General features: G+C 43.1%; 1 protein-coding gene and 1 long non-coding RNA gene across 2 annotated transcripts; both read right to left on the reverse strand.

The window, feature by feature from the left end:
• Positions 1–222: 222 nt before the first annotated feature.
• Positions 223–14,331, reverse strand: LOC120028399 (transcriptional adapter 2-alpha-like). Its single transcript, XM_038973631.1, has 17 exons — positions 14,327–14,331; positions 14,134–14,196; positions 13,487–13,569; positions 9,701–9,846; positions 9,506–9,565; positions 9,263–9,354; positions 8,920–9,074; positions 8,239–8,327; positions 7,853–7,925; positions 7,644–7,707; positions 5,549–5,592; positions 2,641–2,751; positions 2,068–2,139; positions 1,664–1,796; positions 1,164–1,207; positions 722–792; positions 223–414 (listed from the first exon to the last, which is right to left on the reverse strand). The coding sequence occupies exons 1-17, from the start codon at positions 14,329–14,331 to the stop codon at positions 229–231; spliced, it is 1,491 nt and encodes a 496-aa protein (XP_038829559.1). The 3' UTR covers positions 223–228.
• A 4,268-nt stretch (positions 14,332–18,599) lies between these two features.
• LOC120028620 lies at positions 18,600–19,640 on the reverse strand. The gene is made up of 4 exons (XR_005473485.1): positions 19,540–19,640; positions 19,379–19,422; positions 19,042–19,201; positions 18,600–18,704 (listed from the first exon to the last, which is right to left on the reverse strand). It is a non-coding gene; the product is annotated as an uncharacterized LOC120028620 (long non-coding RNA).
• Positions 19,641–23,906: the final 4,266 nt, after the last annotated feature.

The following is a 23,906-nucleotide window of genomic DNA, read 5'->3' on the forward strand; positions in this document are numbered from 1 at the left end:
TCAAAGGAAGGGCATTGAAATGTAGTTCTCACAGCACCATGACAGCATAATTTCACCAAGACAACATGAGTATAAAACGTATAAGTTAGTGTCCAGTCCAGCCATGACCTCGGCTGGAACAGTTCTGACTCTGTATGCGTCCCAAATGGCACCCGGCTCTGGTCAAAAGTAGTGCACTATTTAGGGAATCGGGTTCCATTTGTGACACAACCTTGTTCTCAGGCTGGCCTAGGCCTTGTTGATGTAGCCCTCCTTGATCAGGAAGTCGTAGATCTTGCGTGTCTTGTTGACGTCGATCTTGATGAGTGCCCGGGCCTGTGCCAGCCGTAGACCACCCTGCCGCCTGCACTCGTTCAGCAGGGCCTGCTTGTACTCCAGGTACGCACCTGGCACCAGACGCACCACCTGGCACAGCTGCTGTCCTGTAGGTTTTTGCTACAACCCTAATCTAGGGCACCGGATTCTGATAATTAGCTGGTTGATAAGCTGAATCAGGTTAGTTACAACTGGGGTTGGAGCAAAAACCTGCAGGAGGACAGCTCTCCAGGAACAGAGTTGGAGCCCTGCTATAGAGTATACTACTTTTTACCAGGGCCTACGAGGAATAGGGTACCATTTAGGATGCACTCTCTGTTTAGCCCTTCATTTCCTGCCCTGGTGGGGCTGAGAGCCTTACATCCATAGAGATCCTAGAATTCATATGTAATAGAATGGATTCTACCTCTTTCTCTCTGTCGTTGAGCTTCTCTGTCCCTGGCAGGCCGGTCAGGTTGAGAGGGGCGCTTCTCCTGCCTGTTGCTGTGGAACAATAACACTGTTAAACAGATCTAAAAAAACAGACTATTCTCTTATTGTTATAAATGACAAACTGACAGGTTAACAAAATATTTATGACAGGCAGATTAGTGTAAATATAGCTGTGTGGAAATGACTGAGTACATAGATGTGTCCTACTTGTGCACTGGAGGTCACTGAATGACAACGGAAACAGGGAAGATAAAGCTAGCAGACAAATAAGCATAACGGTCCTGTACGTTGACTGGATTTCTGGATGAGCATCTCTGAGAATACATTAATGTGACTGCACCTGGGACCATGACAAGAAGAGAGGGAGCGGGGGGAGGAGAGGAAGGGAGGGAGTGGGAAAGGAAGAGAGTCCTTACCTGATGTGGTGATGGTGGTGACAACAGGAGTGATACCAGCATCACTGTGGAGAGAGAAGTGTCACTACAGGCAGTGCACACACAAACACACTTCTCACTTTCCGGGATCCTTGTCCACAGAGAGAATTCATCACTAGCAGTTCTGTTTTTTTTTCATGAAGAATAATTATCAGAACTTGGAGAACACCCAAGAGCTGTGCTTAGGATAAACAACAACAAAATGACAAGAACAGCTCTACATAAAAAAATACAAAATCAACAATCAAGCACTGCTTGTAGCAGTTAGAGCCAAGCACACAGTAATAAACTGCAGAGGTGGGTGGTATCTCAGTTACAGCCCAGCACTAGTACCCCTGATTCAAATAGTCAACTAATCATCAAGCCACTGATTAGTGGAATCAGGTGGGCTAGTGTTGGACTTAAACATGAACGTACAACCACATGGTCCAGAGGAATGGATTGTGAAACACTGGACAAAAGGGTAAGAGGACTGGGCTCACATGGCAGCCTGTTTGCTGAGCCACTGCTGGCAGGCCCGTCCGTCCTGAATGTACTGCAGCACATCAACTAGCAAGGTCCTCTTCCTCCGCTCATCCTCCCGCACGTGCTTCACACACTCACACACCTTGGCACCTGCAGGGGGACACAGAGGAGGGAGGGGGTTACTGGTGCAGTCAGTCAGCCCTGGGTCCTGGCTGACACAAGGAAGTCACTAATGAGGCTCTGCCTCTGTCCCAAATTGAACCCTTTTCCTACAAAGTGCACTACTTTTGACCAGCGCTGTATGGGCTCTGGTCAAAAGTAATGCACTAAATAGGGAATAGGGTGCCATTTGGGACACAGCTTCTGAGGGGGACTGTCTGGCAGTAGGGGGGACAGGGTTAGATGGGTAGACTGGACTTACTGCAGAAAGACTGGATGCCTGCTCTTCTGTACTCCTGCAGCCTGCCGATCTCTCTCCTCAGCTCAATCTCCACTGAAAGACAAAGATGACATGAGGTCAGAAAGGCCTGTCCACTCACCTCACTGGTCTATACTGCAGACAGGGACAGACAGACAGGCGGAGAGAGAAACTCTTTACCCCTCACCTGTGCCTACCAACATCAGAGCTGAACATCAGATTAGAGCTGTAACCCAGGCAGGCTCTACCTCTACTGGTGCTCTCTCTGACACAATAAAGGAGTAGTGCCATGCTATCCTGAAGCCCAAGCCCTTTAATCAGAACGAGATGTCTCAGCCCTAGACACAGTCATGTGACCTCCAGCAGGCCAGCCGTTGGGGTCTGCTGCTGCGTAAGGACAGGAGATAATCTGATAGGCTCATTACTACAGCGATGAATTTAGTGTTACCCACAATATTAAAGACAAGGAATTATAGGATGTGTGACTGTGGAGGGAGAAGGGTTGGAAGAAACTGAATTCTATAGGTGTTAACATCAAAATGGACTACTGTGTGTGCATTATAATGTCATACTCACATGCATGACTCTCTATGAACTTGTCGTGTTCGATGGGGCCCACCACCCTGGCGAAACGTCTCATAGCATCATACAGATCCTGTACCTCCTTAGGGTAGCGACGCTCCAGGACTGGAAGACAAAAACACAATGGTCGCGAGACGTAGCTGTAATTGTAGAGCAGGACTGACCAACCCTCTTCCTGGAGATCTACCGTCCTGTAGGTTCAGTCTAACACTACATACCCGACTCAGCCAGTTAAGGTCTTGGTGAGCAGCTAATAAGTAGAATGAGGTGGTAAATTAGAGTTGGACTGTAAACCCGGTAGATCTCCAGGAAGAGGGTCTGGCAGCCCTGTTGTAGAGGATATGACAGCAGTGATCTGTATCACATTAAATCTTGGTAGATTAGAGGCTTTTGAGGAACACCAGAGGAGAAAATGTCCAGACATTGCACATTGAGTGACCCCCTTGCATCACTGAGATAACCTGCTGTGGCCATGAACGGTTTAAAAGCTCCCCCGATGGGCATTTGAACATAACAAGATTCAACAACTGGAGACATAAACTCAACAAGTTCCACAGACATGTGACTAACAGAAATGGAATGTGTCAAAATCAAAAGTAACAGTCAGTATCTGGTGTGGCCACCAGCTGCATTAAGTACTGCAGTGAATCTCCTCCTAATGGACTGCACCAGATTTGCCAGTTCTTGCTGTGAGACGTTACCCCACTCTTCCACAAAGGCACCTGCAAGTTCCCGGACATTTCTGGGGGGAATGGCCCTAGCCCTCACCCTCCGATCCAACAGGTCCCAGACGTGCTCAATGAGATTGAGATCCGGGCTCTTCGCTGGCCATGGCAGAACACTGACATTCCTGTCTTGCAGGAAATCACGCACAGAACGAGCAGTGTCACTGTCATGCTGGAGGGTCATGTCAGGATGAGCCTGCAGGAAGGGTACCACATGAGAGAGGAGGATGTCTTCCCTGTAATGCACAGCGTTGAGATTGCCTGCAATGACAACAAGCTCAGTCCGATGATGCTATGATACACCGCCCCAGACCATGACGGACCTTCCACCTCCAAATCGATCCCACTCCAGAGTACAGGCCTCGGTGTAACGCTCATTCCTTCGACGATAAACGCGAATCCGACCATCACCCCGGGTGAGACAAAACTACGACTCGTCAGTGAAGAGCACTTTTTGCCAGTCCTGTCTGGTCCAGTGACGTTGTTGCCGGTGATGTCTGGTGAGGACCTGCCTTACAACAGTCCTACAAGCCCTCTGTCCAGCCTCTCAGCCTATTGCGAACAGTCTGAGCACTGATGGAGGGATTGTGCGTTCCTGGTGTAACTCGGGCAGTTGTTGTTGCCATCCCGTACCTGTCCCGCAAGTGTAATGTTCGGATGTATCGATCCTGTGCAGGTGTTACACGTGGTCTGCCACTGCGAGGACGATCAGCTGTCCATCCTGTAGCACTGTCTTAGGCATCTCACAGTACAGACATTGCAATTTATTGCCCTTACCACATCTGCAGTCCTCATGCCTCCTTAAAGCATGCCTACGGCACGTTCACGCAGATGAGCAGGGACCCTGGGCATCTTTCTTTTGGTGTTTTTCAGAGTCAGTAGAAAGGCCTCTTTAGTGTCCTAAGTTTTCATAACTGTGACCTTAATTGCCTACCATCTGTAAGCTGTTAGTGTCATAACGACCGTTTCACACGCATGGGAAACAGTGTTTAAACCCTTTACAATTAAGAGCTGTGAAGTTTTTTTGATTTTTACAAATTATCTTTGAAAGACAGGGTCCTGAAAAAGGGACGTTTCTTTTTTTGCAGAGAGATATATACATTTATTTATTGAGTGGATTCTCGTGGCTTTGCAGACATGGTGATTTCTATATTATATATTCTGTACAGTGAATGTGGGGTAGTATGACAGCAGCTCAAGGCTGGCACAGCTTTGTCTATCTGCAAGCTGGAAGCAGAGTTCCTCATTGATTTAGTGGCTGTATAGTGATGGGAATGTGTCTGACATGCACACACAGGTAGAGTCAATGTCCTGCTGAGTCAAAGATTTGAAACACTCCATAACAGGAATGGGCTGGATTGGTGGTCCTGAGGTACTGATGCCTATAAGAAGAGTGAGACGGTTTGTTCAAACTGCCTGGAGCAACAGCATGATCAGCCCAGGCACGACTCTGTGAGCCTCCCAGGCTTGGACACGGCTTCCATTACCGTGTGACTCACACACACACTTTGACAGTCTCCATGACAACCATGCTGCAGCTCCACTGCAACTCTGGGTTCTCTTTTGTCTTGAAAGACTAACGAGATAGGAGGAGAGATGGGGAGGAGGGCCGTAGTGACTGGAGACTGGTAAATAAAACATAAGGGTGTCCTTTTCCACCCCTAAAACTACAGCCAATTTCCCAGGGCATCACCTGGAGATAACACTGCACTGGGCAGTAATGGAAAAAGAGGAACTGATTGTATAAATCTATTCAGGGAGTCTCTTGCAGTCCCATCTCCCATGAATAAAAAGCGGGACACAAAAATTGATTATATTACCAAGCTAGATGAAAAACTGCCCATGGAGAGGGGATCAATAAGAGCTCACAAATCTCCAATACAGTTGGTCATTAGACCTGCAGTGTTCATTTCATAGGCATCTATTCATAGTGGAGCAATAATTATGCTGCGGCATGCTCTCTGGCACACGTTGCACTGGGCTATTCTCAGCTTCCAGCGTAAATAAAAGCACAGGCAGTGCCTTCAGGGTCCCTCGGGTTACTGTTGATCATTATTGCAACAGTTGTTTACATGCAACCATGGATACATAATGCATATTCAGTCTGGGTGTTATAGTAACGCCTGGTCTCCTGGTTGTTCTGCAGCCCAGCTCTAATCTGTTGGGAGAGCACTTACTCTGGAATTTCCGCAGGTTGATCAGTCCATGGTCCCTGATGATCCTGTAAGACACAACATTAAGACACCAAAGCCAAAAATATGGACACGTCCATTGGTGAATACCAGCCAACTCTCAGGCCGGTAGAGAGAGTGAAAACAGCAGAGGGTTTAGACTGACATTTATCGAATGAGTGATGGTACCATATAGCTGCTAAACCTGAACCACATACACTACATGACCAAACGGATGTGGACACCTGCTCGATAACCATCTCATTCCAAAATCATGGGCATTAATATGGATTTGGTCCCCCCTTTGCTGCTATAACAGCCTCCACTCTTCTGGGAAGGCTTTCCACTAGATGTTGAAACATTGGCCGAAAGGAAGCAAATCCCCGCAGCACAAGAGCATTTGTGCACGAGGACATTGTCATGCTGACACAGGAAAGGGCCTTCCCCAAACTGTTGCTACAAAGTTGGAAGCACAGAATAGTCTAGAATGTCATTGTATGCTGTAGTGTTAAGATTTCCCTTCACTGGAACTAAGGGGCCCAGCCAAACCATGAAAACAGCCCCAAACCATTATTCCTCCTCCACCAAAAACTTTAGTTGGCTTTATGCATTTGGACAGGTAGCGTTCTCCTGGCATCCGCCAAACACAGATTCGTCCGTCGGGCTGCCAGGTGGTGAAGCGGGATTCATCACTCCAGAGAACTTGTTACCACTGCTCCAGAGTCCAATGGTGGTGAGCTTTACACCACTCAGCAGATGCTTGGCATTGCGCATGGTGATCTTAGGCTTGTGTGCAGCTGGAAACCCATTTCATGAAGCTCCTGAGTCCCGACAGACAGTTCTTGTGCGGAGGTTGCTTCCAGAGGCAGTTTGGAACTTGTTAGTGAGTGTGGCAACCAAGAACAGACGATTTTTACGCACTACGCGATTCAGCACTCACCAGTCGCGTTCTGTGAGCTTGTGTGGCCTACCACTTCGCAGCTGAGCCTTGGTTGCTCCTAGACGTTTCCACTTCACAATAACACAGTTGACCGAGGCAGCTCTAGCAGGGCAGAAATTTGACGAACTGACTTGTTGAAAGGTGGCATCCTATGACAGTGACACGTTGAAAGTCACTGAGCTCTTCAGTAAGGCCATTCTACTGCCAATGTTTGTCTATTGCATGGCTGTGTGCTCAATTTTATACACCCGTCAGCAACAGGTGTGGCTGAAATAGCCGAAACCACTAATTTAAAAGGGGTGTCCACATACTTTTGTATATATAGTATAGCTTGAAGGTATGGTTGTGAGAACAGCTTTGCAACAAGTAGGCTTCCTATGCTGTGAAACAGGATCTGACAGTGGGGCTTACTGAGTCTGAACTCTGTGGCCTGCAAGTCAAGAGTCACTGCTTTGGGCCTCTGCCATGTCACCAGCTCGGGGTGAGGGTCATTGGGCAGGCTAGCAGTGTTGCATCCCAAATGGCCCCCCATTCTCTACATAGTGCACTACTTTTGACCAGGGCCCATCAAAAGTAGTGCACTATGTAGGGAATAGGGGGCCATTTGAGATGAGACAAACATGCACGGTCCTGGGAGCTCTGGCCAGCTAACATACAATACACGCCCCACATGCCATTCCACAGAGTTAGGGGAGTAGCAACTCATTATGTTTGATTTAGTGATAGATGTATTACCACATGAATGGACTGACCACCGTGGATAAGACCAGTACTGACACACACTGAAGGGGGCTGAGGACGGAGTGTGACATTTCATGAACGTCTCAAATAAACATAAAAAATAAATAAAAAAAGTGACCAGGTCAAAGAATACTCAAATTTGACAGTTGTGTAATGTTTAAGCCTTTCAGAATTCATAGCAACCGATGATTCTGAACCAGTGCTTCAGTGATTATGGTAATAGGCTAGTGTCAGTAGAGTGTTGTGTTACTTGTGTAGGTATCACATTTCCAATTTTGGAAAGCAATTAAATGTTCTTGTGGCAACATTTGCAGAGTGTTATAGGCATATGATGAAGGGCAAAGATGCTAAGATATTTGAGGCCATCTAGTGGCTGAATAAGCCCCTTACATCAGAGTTAAACAAAACATTTCAACTTACTTCTTTCTTCTACCTCTCTCCTTTAACCTTGAATGGTATATGTCAACAACAGCAATCTTCAACGCTAGATTGAACCAGAAACATATGTCAGACAAAGCAATGAGGATATTTTGTACAATAAACATACACATCCAATCTCTATTGAAAGCAGTTGGACTTTACTTTCAATTCAAATACAATACAATACAATGACAGCACTTTCAACTCACCATGTAGTATGTCTGAGTCATCATCCACAAAATCAATGTCTTTCAGATCCCACTCAGCGTAGTTGTCAAATTCCTAGACAGGATAACAAATAACAGGATGGGACCACAGAAGGACAAGGAGATGAGTAAGAGTTCGATAGGATTGCAGAGAGATGGCCCTCTGGAGAACTAATATCTTCATTTAAGCAGGGTGGCAAGGGTTATGTGTTGGTTATCTTTAAGTAGTTACTATGATTCTAATTATAATGTGCCAGGAGTATGAGGACATGCTCATTATGACATGGGGAAATGTTTTTAGCAGAAGAGAAAAAGTGAATGTCTGACTATGGCTTGTGAGATTAGAACAACTAAAGGCATGGATGCTTTAAGACCCTAGTTCCCCTCACCTCCATGAAGTCTGCTCTGGCAGGCATGTATCCAGCCATGTCTCGAGACAACAGGGAGTCAAAGGTGGGCCTGGGGGGGTCGTCAGTGGCTGGGAGGAAAACCAACATGGTACTTTTACCTAGTGCTCTGAAAAGGCCCTCATGATAAACATGTTACTGCTGTGTAAGAAAGCAAGCATAAATGAGGAACGATGTAGTTGCATATCAGATAATAAATGACAAAAGCCATGTATTCCTCCCTGCCTTTATCAGCTGGAAATCATACACAAGTCTAATTAAGCAGTAAGGCCCGAGGAGGTGTGGTATATGGCCAATATACCACAGCTAAGGGCTGTTCTTAGACACGTCGCAACGTGGAGTGCCTGGACACAGCCCTTAGCCGTGGTATATTGGCCATATATCACAAACCCCCGTGGTGCCTTATTGCTATTATAAACTGGTTATCAACGTAATTACAGCAGTAAATATAAATGTTTTGTCATACGGTCTGATATACCACGGCTGTCAACCAATCAGCATACAGGGCTCGAACCACCCAGTTTACAATTTCTTTTGAAGCATAGCCTAAATTGTATTTGTTGTATGGCTTCAGAATTCTATAATAACTTGTATGACAAAAACTCTCCTTATTACTATGGAGGGAGAAATCCAGAGGAGTAGGTGTGTTGTGTGTATACTGACGTTTGAAGGGAATGGTAGTGTCTGCAGTACGGGTCTCTATCTGTCTGAGATTGAGCAGGGTGGAGGAGAACAAGGGGTTGTTGATGAAGTTCTTCATGTAGTGGGCCTCACACTCCTCCTTGCTTTTGGTGCGCATCTGATACGCCACATCCTGCCTGTGCAGTCAAATAGGAAAGTGATAGTTATGTTTTTGTAATCAATTTGAACATGTTTATATTGATATTGGCAGACAGTACACGAGAGGGCTGCTACGAATCAAGTCACAGAATGCAAATGGCCCTTCATCTGCAAGTTTGTAATATATGACGAGAGAGAGAGCGATTGTGTGTGTGTGGATACTAACCAGTTCCCAAAGCCACAGTCCATAACTGCTTCCAGCAGGGCCATCTCCTCCTGTGCTGTCCAGCCAAGTTCCAGCACAGGGAAGTCTGACGTCTGTGTGAGGGGGAGGCATGGTATTGAGCATGGTCACTATTGTTTAGCCAGAAACATAATTTTGGTAGATAATGGATAACTTAAGAGTCAATATTATAATAATATGCATTACTCAGAATGGAGGACAGCACAATTAACATCAATATCTTACCATTATTTCATACTTGTGATCACTCTCATGTTTCTTGAACTCAAACCCTCTGGTAAAACACTGAAACATATTTTTTTTTTGGGGGGGGGGGGGGGGGGGGTGGGTGTCAGTAGAGTGTCAGTAGAGTTATCAAGTTAGGAAAAATGTATTGACAGTTTTATGCATATGCCAGAGGATGCAATGTGCACCCCTCACCTGGAGACATAGAAGGAAAGGTGAGGATCCACACTCAGCACATTTTATGTAGGGTTCCACCAGGTTAGATGAGCAACCTCGACATGGGGGCTTGTCAGAAGGGTCATCTGAAAATAAGTCAGAGTAATGTCCAAAACTGGCCAATTCTACTGGTAACCATATGCAGACGTTAGCTACTAGAAATCTTCTGTTAAAATCTGTATTATTGGTCAGATTTAAAGCCAGCATCACAGGTTTAGCAGTAGCTAACTAGTTAACGTTGGCTAACAGAAGGTGCATTCAGGAAGTATTCAGACCCCTTGACTTTTTACACATTTTGTTACGTTACAGCATCATTCTAAAATTGATTAAATTGTTTTCCCCCCCCTTCATCAATCTACACACAATACACCATATTGACAAAGCAAAAACAGGTTTAGAATTTTTAACAAATGTATTAAAAATAAACTGAAATATCACATTTACAAAAGTATTCAGACCCTTTACTTAGTACTTTGTTGAAGCACCTTTAGCAGTGATTACAGCCTCGAGTGTTATTGGGTATGACGCTACAAGCTTAGCACACCTGTATTTGGGGAGTTTCTCCCATTCTTCTCTGCAGATACTCTCAAGCTCTGTCAAGTTTTAACCTGTCTAGCCCCGGGGTTCCACTAGCGGAACTCCTCCCACATTCCACTGAAAAGGCAGAGAGCGAAATTAAAAAAATATTTTTGAGAAATATTTAACTTTCACACATTAACAAGTCCAATACAGCAAATGAAAGATAAACATCTTGTGAATCCAGTCAACATGTCCGATTTTTTAAATGTTTTACAGCGAAAACACCACGTATATTTATGTTAGCTCACCACCAAATACAAAAAAGCACAGACATTTCTTTCACAGCACAGGTAGCTTGCACAAAACCAACCAAACTAACCAAGAACCAACCAAACTAACCAAGAAACAACTTCATCAGATGACAGTCTTATAACATGTTATACAATAAATCTATGTTTTGTTCGAAACATTTGCATATTTGAGGTATAAATCATAGTTTTACATTGCAGCTACCATCACAGCTACCATCACAAATAGCACCGAAGCAGCCAGAGTAATTATAGAGACCAACGTGAAATACCTAAATACTCATCATAAAACATTTATGAAAAATACATGGTGTACAGCAAATGAAAGACAAACATCTTGTGAATCCAGCCAATATTTCAGATTTTTTAAGTGTTTTACAGCGAAAACACAATATAGCATTATATTAGCTTACTACAATAGCCAACCACACAACAGCATTGATTCAAGGCAACAGTAGCGATAGCGACAAAACCAGCAAAGGATATTAATTATTTCACTAACCTTCATAAACTTCATCAGATGACAGTCCTATAACATCATATTACACAATACATATATGGTTTGTTCGAAAATGTGCATATTTAGAGCTGAAATCCGTGGTTATACATTGTGAAAACGTAGCAACTATTTTCCAGAATCTCCGGATATATTTCTGACACTCACCTATTCTGACCAAATAACTATTCATAAACTTTACTAAAAAATACATGTTGTACAGGAAATGATAGATACACTAGTTCTTAATGCAATCGCCGTGTTAGAATTCTAAAAATAACTTTAGTACGACATACAGCTTACGTTATAGCGAGAGAGCGCCCAAAATCTGGGCGGAAACTAATAGTAAACATTTTCGACAGAAATACGAAATAACATCATAAATGGGTCCTACTTTTGGTGAGCTTCCATCAGAATCTTGTACAAGGGGTCCTTTGTCCAGAACAATCGTTGTTTGGATTTAGAATGTCCTCTTCGTCTGTTGATTTAGCAACCAAAACTTGCCAAGTGGCACGAAGCTGTCCATCGTCACCAAACGCAGAGAACGGAACACGCCAAAACTCCCGAAAAAATTTCAATAATCTGATAAAACAATATTGAAAAAACACACTTTACGATGATATTATCACATTTATCAAATAAAATCAAAGCCGGAGATATTAGCCGTCTATAAGGAAAGCTTTTCAGAAGCCAAAGCTGATGTCCTTCCCGCGTCTTCCTGAACAAAGGAAATTGGGGTCATGTCATTCCAAGACCTCTCTTTTGACCATAGATATACCTAGACTCCCCATTTCACCTCTCACTGCCTATTGACATCTAGTGGAAGGCGTATGAAGTGCATGTATAGTCATAAATTTCAAGCAAATTGATAGGGAGGCCCTGGAACAGAGCCTCGATTTCAGATTTTTCACTTTCTGACAGGAAGTTTGCTGCAAAATGAGTTCTGTTTTACTCACAGATATAATTCAAACGGTTTTAGAAACTTGAGAGTGTTTTCTATCCAATAGTAATAATAATATGCATATTGTACGAGCAAGAATAGAGTACGAGGCCGTTTAAATTGGGCACGATTTTTCCCTAAAGTGAAAATAGCGCCCTCTATCCTCAACAGGTTTTAAGGTGGAGCGTCGCTGCACAGCAATCTTCGATCTCATGGCTTGGTTTTTGACCTGACATGCACTGTCAACGATGGGACCTTATATAGACAGGTGTGTTCCTTTACAAATCAATTTACCACAGGTGGACTCCAATCAAGTTGTAGTTAACTTTATTTAATCAATTTTAAATTCTGTCTCTAACACAACAAAATATGGAAAAAGTCGAGGGGTGTGAATACTTTCTGAAGGCACTATAGATAGGCGTACATACAGCTAGGCTCTTTCAGAATCTGAGAGTGAAATACTTACACACTCATCTCTATCATCTAGGCTCAGCATTCCCGAACAGTCCCATTACAAGTCAGAATGTTGAACAAACATAATTTCAACCTACTTTACCTGTTGTCTGCTGATTTTGTCCCTATTTCGGGGGGTAATCTGATGCAAAATATCTGCAGGGAAGTGTTATCAACCCGACCTTCAGTACTGTTGTGGACAACTCGATCCAAAAATGAAGGTAGAGACTGTTTAATTGTATAATAGAAACATCTTTAATCAAGCAGCTGCGAGGGAGATCTATCTCTGATTTCACCGGTAAGATCTCAAACTCTAAATGGTAAAGAGTGAAACAGTGGTAAGATCCGTCAGCTCATTCATGTTTACTTCTGTGGTCATGACCATCTGGTGGGGAAGATATACTGCTGTTTCACACAATCTCCTCACCAAGGTCGTAATGAATGAGAACAGGCAGAATGACAGCATAAGGACTCCAACCAGGGCTAGGAGACATTGCAACACAAGAGTTCTAATGTTCCTCAGGCTACTTTTCACCCATGCAAACAGATGCTGATCTCTCTCGTTATCTTGCTTGTTTACAGTATATACCACCTGTCTGATAGTGGCAACTTACTCAGCAACACCAATAGATAAGTCTGGAATGTAAGTACAACATTCTTCACCCACCACTGCACAAACCCCTCAGCTGCTAGGAGAATATCCGAAGACAATCTATTTTGTAAGACCATGGTAGGTATTGCCACAAGTTCAGCAGTTAATTCTTCAAAAGCAGTAGCATTAAGTATTCTTTCTACTTCCAGGGTGATGGGTTGCTTAGGCAGAGAGGTGGCATTATTAAAATCAATAGTACAGAGACATTACTAGCAAACTATAAGAAAGTGTTTGACCCGTGGAAAACCCCATAAGGTACATTTTTCTTCTTTTCAGGTCAGCGGGTTCATCAGAGTCCAGGTTCAAGTCAGCGGGGTCATCTAATCCTGGGTTTCCCCTTGTTTAAGCCGGCCTCGTTGGAGCAGAGAGGTCTGGGAGAAGTTACTAGCACGTTCACCCGCATCTTGCTCGAAGTCTGCTCCCACCCAGAGGATGCCCACAGCCACAATGGCTGCAGGTCCCAGGGTAAGCAGAGTGCTCCTATTTGGTTGTAGGAGGTCCCAGGGTAAGCAGAGTGCCTCTATTGGGTTGTAGGAGGTCCCAGGGTAAGCAGAGTGCCTCTACTGGGTTGTAGGAGGTCCCAGGGTAAGCAGAGTGCCTCTACTGGGTTGTAGGAGGTCCCAGGGTGTGCAGAGTGCCTCTACTGGGTTGTAGGAGGTCCCAGGGTAAGCAGAGTGCCTCTACTGGGTTGTAGGAGGTCCCAGGGTAAGCAGAGTGCCCCTACTGGGTTGTAGGAGGTCCCAGGGTATGCAGAGTGCCTCTACTGGGTTGTAGGAGGTCCCAGGGTAGGCAGAGTGCCTCTACTGGGTTGTAGGAGGTCCCAGGGTATGCAGAGTGCCCCTACTGGGTTGTAGGAGGTCCCAGGGTAAGCAGAGTGCCTCTACTGGGGTGTAGGAGTAACAGGAGTAACATCTTCTGGCTCTGTTACCTGGTGTCTTTCCCTAAGCACTTTACCACCGTTGGGCTTGTAAGGGCGATCTGTTGTGGTCCCTTCCACCTGGGTTTTGAAGGTTCTTTACCTCTGCCGTGCCTCCTCACCATTACCCAATCTCAGGGCTGGAGATCATGATGGGGACAGTTGTCTGGGGAGGTTTGGGCAGCAGAGACCTGTGAGTGAACAGCTTGAGTAGTTAGTCAGAGTTATACTGTACATCATCATAGTGTCATCCAACAGATGCAGATCTGGGACTGCAGCTGGTGGCGATGCTGGGGTCCTCATGGGACAGGCCATGAGTACCTCATGTGGACTAAGTCCAGTTTTCCTGACTGGGGTGGAACGCATTGAAAACAAGGCTATGGGTTGCTCCTACCTATCTTTCCGATTTGGTCCTGCCGTACATACCTACACATACACTACGGTCACAAGACGCAGGCCTCCTAATTGTCCCTAGAATATCTAAGCAAACAGCTGGAGGCAGGGCTTTCTCCTATAGATCTCAATTTTTATGGAATGGTCTGCCTACCCATGTGAGAGACGCAGACTCGGTCTCAACCTTTAAGTCTTTACTGAAGACTCATCTCTTCAGTAGGTCATATGATTGAGTGTAGTCTGGCCCAGGAGTGTGAAGGTGAACGGAAAGGCTCTGGAGCAACGAACCGCCCTTGCTGTCTCTGCCTGGCCGGTTCCTCTCTCCACTGGGATTCTCTGCCTCTAACCCTATTACAGGGGCTGAGTCACTGGCTTACTGGTGCTCTTCCATGCCGTCCCTAAGAGGGGTACGTCACTTGAGTGGGTTGAGTCGCTGACGTGGTCTTCCTGTCTGGGTTGGCGCCCCCCCTTGGATTGTGCCGTGGCGGAGATCTTTGTGGGCTATACTCGGCCTTGTCTCAGGATGGTAAGTTGGTGGTTGAAGATATCCCTCTAGTGGTGTGGGGGCTGTGCTTTGGCAAAGTGGGTGGGGTTATATCCTGCTTGTTTGGCCCTGTCCGTGGGTATCATCGGATGGGGCTACAGTGTCTCCTGACCCCTCCTGTCTCAGCCTCCAGTATTTATGCTGCAGTAGTTTATGTGTTGGGGGGCTAGGGTCAGTCTGTTGTATCTGGAGTATTTCTCCTGTCTTATCCGGTGTCCTGTGTGAATTTAAGTATGCTCTCTCTAATTCTCTCTTTCTCTCTTTCTCTCTTTCTTTCTTTCTTTCTTTCTTTCTTTCTTTCTTTCTTTCTTTCTTTCTTTCTTTCTTTCTGTCTCTCTCTCGGAGGACCTGAGCCCCCAGGACTACCTGGCATGATGACTCCTTGCTGTCCCCAGTCCACCTGGCCGTGTTGCTGCTCCAGTTTCAACTGTTCTGCCTGTGGCTATGGAACCCTGACCTGTTCACCGGACGTGCTACCTGTCCCAGACCTGCTGTTTTCAACTCTCTAGAGACAGCAGGAGCGGTAGAGATACTCTCAATGATTGGCTATGAAAAGCCAACTGACATTTACTCCTGAGGTGCTGACTTGTTGCACCCTCGACAACTACTGTGATTATTATTATTTGACCATGCTGGTCATTTATGAACATTTGAACATCTTGGCCATGTTCTGTTATAATCTCCACCCGGCACAGCCAGAAGAGGACTGGCCACCTGGTTCCTCTCTAGGTTTCTTCCTAGGTTTTGGCCTTTCTAGGGAGTTTTTCCAAGCCACCGTGCTTCTACACCTGCATTGCTTGCTGTTTGGGGTTTTAGGCTGGGTTTCTGTACAGCACTTTGATATATCAGCTGATGTAAGAAGGGCTATATAAATACATTTGATTTTGAATTGATTTGTATCCACCCAGGTAGTCCTGGTTGAGCACATATTTTTGCCAGTTTATTTTTCCGAACGCCACTGTAGTGTTCTACAAGTCCAGAATTTTCCGGTTGAAACGGTACATGCAAATTTTCTTAACTTGCATCATGTCTGTAATAATAGGGTGGTGAGTCAGAAGCAGGTGCAGGTGAAACGTTTTAATAAAACCAAGAACACGACACTAACATAAGGCACTACGCCGATACACAAGAACAATACCAACTGGTGAGTAAACATGGGAGATTGACATACAAAGGGGAGGAGTATGATGAAGGTAATGGAGTCCAGGTGTGAATCATAATGATTCATAATGATTCACAGGTGTGCGTAATGATGTATCTCAGGACCGGTGGTTAGTACTCGTACGCCGGGAGGAGCAGGAGCAGACGCAGACGTGACAATGTCACACAGTTCTTTTATTATCTTTGAGTTGAAATGTGTCCCCTTATTGCTATCTAGACTTTGTGGTACACTGAATCGTGGAACAATATCATGTACCAGGCATTAAGCCACAGTCTTTGCTTCTTTATTTAATGTGGGGAAGGCTTCAATCCACACTGTGATTCATGTGTCTAAGGTAACCCAACAGTGCCGGTTAAATAAAAATAAACAAATCTGAACAACAAATAAAATTAGAATTACAACCCTTGATAACTCATAAGGAAATACTTTTATATAATACGGGAATTCAAGGAATAGTCAAATAGACGAGACAGGTTTCCCTCATTCAGGGACAGCGGTCCCTCTCTCTCCTTCTTACAATCCAAATCACAATTAGAACTACTGATCAATTATAAACTTCAGAATTCTCAGTGTTTACATATTACATTTAAATTTCAACCAATGTCCCTGATCTTTCTAGCGAGGGTGAACAGATCAGAAAGTCAGAACAGAGGTCATTCAAAACCTGTTCTTTGAGTCTGTTCTTTAACTTTTCTTTCCCTTTACTTCAGACTCATTATTGTAAAACATTTCAAAGATTCTCTACACCAGGTTTACATTGGGTTTTTCAGTACATTTCTCATCCAAAATTCAGACAATAGATATTTAAGTAAAATGCATTTGTGTGATCTTTAAGGTACATCCTTTTTAACCTGTGAAGAACATACTAACACAAAGTAGAAATCCCACACAATAAACCAGACACTGTTTTAACACCACTAACAAATATGTATTTGTATAGAAGGGTGGTGTGTGTGTGTGTGTGTATGCAGATGTGTGTTTGGTAAAACATCGGGCAAAAACAAGCAAATGGCCAGGCCTTACGTAATTTGGAGCTCCCTTAACAGCCGGATACAGGTACCTTTATACTTTATAGTAATGCAGAGTCTCACAGAATTCGGTACTACTATGCCTAGATGTACCACCCTCCATTTTTCAGTGGAGCTTACTGCATTTTGGGCAGGAAGCCTTGATAAAACCATGTGTATACATAATCATTCTGGAGACACATCAGATGATACAGGGTCCATTAAGCGGAATAGCGGAACCTTCTAAAGTAAAAAAAAAAATACTTTAACTGGGACTATGAAATAGTGAAGAAAGATTTTAAAGATTTTATTATTTTATGGCTTATATTTCTTGTCGCGGTTGATAAATAACACCTGAGGAAATGCCAAAAAACATCTACATCCACTGACAAAAAGTGTTTAAAATGCATAAAATTCCCTTTCAGGATCCACATTTTGGTGTTTTTAAGGTAAAGGACACATGACCTTATATTTAATGCTTTTTTTGGAATCCACATTTTACACTAAATAAGAACTGATATTTCCTGGGGACAGAAAAGGCACCGCATTGTAAGATTGACCCAGGTAGCTAGCTATGTAGCTACGTTAATTAGCTAACGTAGTGAGACGAGCTGAGCCGTAAGCTAGTTCGATGGATAATGCCTTGATCACACCTGCAGTGTTATTGCGCAAAAAGGGTACGCAGCATCATCTTGATATGTGTGCTACAAAACTTCAACATTCACCTTCTGCTACCCTTTCTGTCAAGCCCTCTATGCATACAGTTTGACGCATATCTTCGATAAATCCAACTTAAAATGCCTCGGTCACACCAACAGCTTCATTGTGTTTTAGTACACCAGAAGTACATTCATTTCCAATGGAACGCTGCGTTTGACTTACAGCATTGCGTTGCAGAGGCAGTTGCAGTGCGTTCTGTGTGGTGGATACGTTGGATTTATCGAACGTATGAGTCAAACTGTATGCGTAGACGTCTTGACAAAAATGGTAGCAGAAGGTGAACTTTTGTTGCACACATATCTAGACGATGCGCATTGACCCTGTCAGTGTGATCAAGGTGATAATATTATGGCTAGATCGATGTACTGCATTCACGCAAATGCTGCACCGTTCATGCTCAAATGTAAAGCATTTTGAAGGCTAACTAATCTTTCAGAAAAAAATATTATCTGCAACTAGAGTAGAACCACCAAAGCACTCTTGGTGTTTTTATGATTTTGATTGGAACATGAAAATGCCATCTCAAAGCATAAGTAAGTAACATATATTTATTTCAATATAAAAACATACATGGCCTAGCTACCACACACACACACACACACACACACACACACACACACACACACACACACACACACACACACACACACACACACACACACACACACACACACACACACACATATACATACATACATACATACATACATACATACATACATACATACATACATACATACATACATACATACATACATACATCTTAAAAGCAGCAGAAAATAGCAGCAGAAATCGCTTCAAAAGCAGCCTCTTCCTTCACTGAATCTCTTCTTCCAAGGCTACTGGAGCTTTTCATACCTGATGTTATGACTGCTGCAACAACAGGACAGAAACAGGTTAGAAGCACTCATGAAATGACAACTGTTTATATCTGACAGAGTGACTCATTTGGTAAACACCACCACAGTTCAATCTCAGTTTTAGATCTGTGATCTGTCGTAACATGATGGTGTGCTTTCTGCATGGTATCATTTCATTTAGCGGTAGCTGTGAATTCACACTTGAGGTTCTTGTGTACGTTATGTAATATGAATATGTTTACTAATGTTGCTGCTCTGTGTGCCTCCATTCTGTTTGAGCTATAACTGGGTACTTTGCTTGATTGAAGGTATGGTTGTGCTTTTGTTGCCTCACTATCGTGAAACCCTACCATCATTGAAGAAGCTGGTGTTGAGGTGAATGCTGTGAGGAAGAGACGTCGGTATGAGGTAGAGCTGCCTGGACACAGTCTGGAGATGATCCTATTGAGATGAAGCCTAGATGAGGAGGTATATTCACAGCCGCCACCCCAGCCTGAAATGGGACCACCGCTGTTGTGAGGAGATTAGAAGATATTAAAGGTAAAGTGATGACAATATATATGACATGATATCATACAATGTTCACAGGTGGCAATTAGTACGATTTTGAAATCTCAAAACTTTAAGACAAACTAGTAGACTGAATACTTTCTAGTAGGCCATTTTAATTCCACTAGCTTTACTTACTGCTATTTACAGGCACAGTTGATTCCACGTGGTTGTTCTGAATTCTAAAAAGAAAAAAAAGTCGACCTAGGTATACAAGATTGGTTCATTTTTCAAGACACCTTAAGGTTTCTTACCATCACCAAATTCCAATCACTAAAACAAATACACAGACAACTCACAAGGCTGTGATGTTCCATTTCCAAGGAAGAAAATGGTTTTCATAATACACCTCTGTCTTCGTGCCAGATTGGTCTTCTTTACATTGTTGTGGGATCTAGAAAAATAGGCATAGCCACCTATTTGATGTTACAGCAAATATAAGCTAATTGAGTTACACATTAATTTAATCTGTTATTGTAACATTTGAAATTCAGTGATGAGAATTCAGTTTAGTAGTTGAAATCAATACCGTTAGAGGTTGGTGAGGATGGCAATTGTTAGGATTCTGACCCTCAGAGGGGCCGGCATCTTGATTCTTCTCATGCTGTTCCTCACTCTGGGTCTGCAACATCATAAAATGCAATCATAACTTTATATCCTCTGTACTGAATAAAACATAATGGAAGTGAAAACTAAGTCTCAAACAAGCTTGAGGGTCAATTTCTTCGATTATATAGATAAACTGTTGTAGTTTACTCATTTGAAACTCAATGACCTTTAGCAGTTCTGCATGTGTTGGTTACCTGGCCAAAACTGACTTCAACTGTGGTCTGCTCTGAGGGATGAATGATCCCTATATTCTACACTATTGTGCACATTTTCAAAATGTTGTAAAATGATAGCAAAAATGCTATATAGTTTCGTTATTAGCTTGCACTTGTTGAGTAGCATAGCACAAACAACATGCTGTTGACATTCTCTTAGACAAAAATCTACATGCATGCATGCACATAGCCTATGTTGAATGTATGTCAATGTTTTTATATTTTATATAGATATATTTCTATATGTACAGAGAAATACATAAAAATAGTATTTCGAAAGACAAAACATTACCTTTTTGGAATTGAAACATGTATTCCCCATGTTTTGTATTCGGTGTGGGAACGGAAAGGGATTTCCCACAAACCTACGTCAGTACGTTGACTGTACGTTTGGCGTCACTGTGCGTCATTTCATTAATCTTAACTCGTAGTATTTAGTAACTATGTAACAAACCGTATATATTTTTAAGACATTTATGTATTTTGAGTGTTTAACATATCAATAATTTAAGATATTTAACTGATTGAAACCATACAGTTCAACAGCTTCCTTACCTTGCGGTGGTTCTCTTCTCCAAACTTAAAGTCTTGTTGACATGAATCCTTGAGTAAGTTACTTACTGTGCCAAAAGTTGTTCATTGTCCTATTCCCGAGTCAAATAAGGCTGTATATGCTATGTCTGGGAGCTTTTGAAAAAGTGTTCTTCCAACTAAAACCTGTTTCGCTTGAAGGAGTGTCCTCCTTCAATGATAGATAAAAGAGGAAGACACTTATGGGATATGTAAATGACTGCATTATTACTCACTGCACTATTTAACTCATGCCAAACATATGTTCTGGTTTCATAACATTGACTGCTCTGTGCGGTGGCGCCTAGTTTCCATTTGTGTCATGACTAAGTTAAAGCTGTAGCTAGTTATGTTGCAAGAGGAAATGAAACATTGTTCAGAAGTAAACCATCATTATTGAGAAACAAACAGAATTCATTCCCACTTTTTATTTAATAAAACTAGCTTGTATTGACACTAGGATTGTGAGACCAGAAGAGAACTGTGGAACCATTGACATTTTGCTGACCATCGTTCATTGTTTCATTTGACTTGATGAGGTTTATAAGACTCCACATATTTGTTGTAATGTCAATAAGAAGGCATGAGAAACAATTCATATCAAGTTAACATACACAACTAACTCCAACTCCAACCTTGGTGGTAAACTACTTCTGTCCTTCTGTGACCATTCTTCTTCTCGCCACAAGGTGAGGATCTCATACCACCACTGAAATCAAATGAGAAAATGGCACAGCACAGTGGTGGTCACACACACACACACGCACACGCACACGTACACGCCCACACAAAATAAAGGCCCAAATCTAGAGTGAGAGGCTCCTCTCCTTTCCCCCTGAAGTTGTACTCTAGGCCCACACTGACATTGCATTATGCCTGAGTCTGTCCTACTCCAAAATCATCTGATGTATAATGCAATATGCTAGCCTGGGTACCAATCTGTTTAGCTAACTTTCTACTCTTTGTATTTGGTGTCATATGCCATATGTTTAGCATGACAGGAGTGGCAAGGAGTGGAATGATAGCTAAACAGACTGGTACCCAGACTAGCTATATGCTGTTAACTGTTTACTTATGAATAAACATCAGCAAGGTGTTTTTAGGGGTGGTGAGTTAAAATATCAAAAGGCTTTTACAGATTTACTGACAGCTATCCTTAGGAATCAGAGGGACAAAACATTCCATTTTCTGTTCTTTATTAACTTAACTTCAAATAGTTGTTCTATAATTATTTTTAGGAACGTTACAAACTGTACAATACATTTAAACATTTAGCTTTTGTGTATTGTATTGTATAACAACACAAATGATTAAGTCATTTGGTTTACTATATGTTTAGATATATCAGGCCTCATTGGTGGTAACAGTTATAGTTCAATGTGGCTGTATGTACGTTGTTGTAGTGAGTCATTGAGCCCCCCCCTGAGTCCCTTACCTTGAGTGAGGTAGTTGTTCACACTAGGATATGTACGCTGTAGATGCACATGGTCAGATGGTCTTGGAGTGAAGAATGGAAAAGGTTGTTCATCTACTGCCACCAGATCCAGTATTTCTGGAGGGGAGATAAAAAGCTTGACGATCAAACAAAAATCTTGGACAGTATAATACCTTCTCATATCAATTAAATTCAAGAAGAGTAGGTTTCATGAGAGAACAGCATAGGAAATAGTGCAGACGTTGGGAAATGCTACTTTTTTATTTAGCTCAATCATACTTGATCAATCCTAAATGCTCTACATTTACCCTGACATGCAACTGCTTTAGTTATTTGTACTGCAGTCAGGACAGCTCCAATGCTGAACATGAAAATGATTGCTACATACACTCACCGGCCAGTTTATTAGGTACACCCTTTTAGTACCGGGTCAGACCCCCCCTTTGCCTCCAGAACAGCCTGAATTCTTCAGGCAAAGGATTCTATAAGATGCCGGAAATGTTCGTTGCTCAATTGGTATCAAGGGCCCTAACACCAGTACACAAGCGCCTCCAGCCTGTACCAGGCAGCTTAGGTCCATGGACTCATGCTGCTTACGCCAAATCCTGACTCTGTCATCAGCATGACACAACAGGAACCGGGATTCGTCGGACCAGGCGATGGTGTACCTTATAAAATGGCCGGTGAGTGAATATTGCTCCACATAATTCTGACAAAGATTGTTTAGTACACAGCTATTCTTGTGGCTGTACTGTATGTGCTTATTGAAGTCCCATGCCCCTTACCTTGAGTGAGGTAGTTGTTCAGATTGTCAGATGGTCTTGGAGTGAAGAATGGAAAAGGTTGTTCATCTACTGCCACCAGATCCAGTATTTCTGGAGGGGAGATAAAAAGTCTGGAACTTAAGCACAACACCACCGCACAAACCCCTTACTTAGCCTGTAGGGTAATATCCAAAGCTAATCTAGTTTGTAAGACCATGGTATGTATAGCCACAAGTTCAACAGTTAATGTGTTGTTATGTGTTAATAACATTTAGACTACGTTACCCAGCAGGCTATGCGGGTGGTTGAAGAATGCCTTGCATGGCTAAACATGGGGATTTCTAGCTGAAGTATATGTTCAATAAAAGTAGTTAAACCTACGCCCCGGTTTGTCATTATATAATGAACAAACATAACATGGTGTCAGATTGGTAGTCGCTATGACGAGACAGAGAAAAGAAAGGAGTAACTCTGCAAATTTCCGCGACGAAAATGGAACATTCTACCACAAGTCAAATGAAGTGAGTAGTCGACGATGCTAGCTTGCAAGAGCGAGGTCAACGAGCCGCAGCAGCGAGTGTCAGCAGCGAGAGCGAGGCTGCATTGGAATCTGTTGACGAGCAACATACTGTGAAGTAAGAGAAATTGACACTGTTCCTGTTCTCCGTCATGGATAGGCTTAGTCCTCCTACTCCTATGCAGTTTACAGGCAATCTAGTTGACAATTGGAAACGTTTCAAGCAGAGATTCAATATCTACCTAGCAGCCAGTGGTGCAGGGGCTTCCATTTTTCTGCATGTTATTGGAGAGGATGCATTGGACATTTACAATAGCTTTCAGCAAGACGAGGCAAACTTGACATTGACTGTGCTAATGGCTAAATTTGAGGAGTACTTTGTACCAAGCCAGAACGTCACGTTTGACAGATACGAGTTTTTCTCTCATGATCAGAAACAGGGAGTCAGTTTTGACCAGTATTTGGCTGAACTGAACACACTGAGCAAAACGTGTGAATTCAAAAATCTGAAAGACAGGATAGTCTGTGGCATACTTGATAATGGACTCAATGAGAG

This window comes from Salvelinus namaycush, chromosome 34 (assembly GCF_016432855.1).
Source record: "Salvelinus namaycush isolate Seneca chromosome 34, SaNama_1.0, whole genome shotgun sequence".
Classification (NCBI taxonomy): domain Eukaryota; kingdom Metazoa; phylum Chordata; class Actinopteri; order Salmoniformes; family Salmonidae; genus Salvelinus; species Salvelinus namaycush.

Excerpts from the sequence above, each read along its gene's own strand:
- LOC120028399 (XM_038973631.1), bottom strand. Across the intron at positions 5,593-7,643 it reads GAGAGAGGTAGAAGAAAGAA|GATCATCAGGGACCATGGAC; the intron begins GTAAGTTGAAAT and ends TGTGTCTTACAG. Across the intron at positions 415-721 it reads TCAACGACAGAGAGAAAGAG|CTGTGCCAGGTGGTGCGTCT; the intron begins GTAGAATCCATT and ends ACAGGACAGCAG.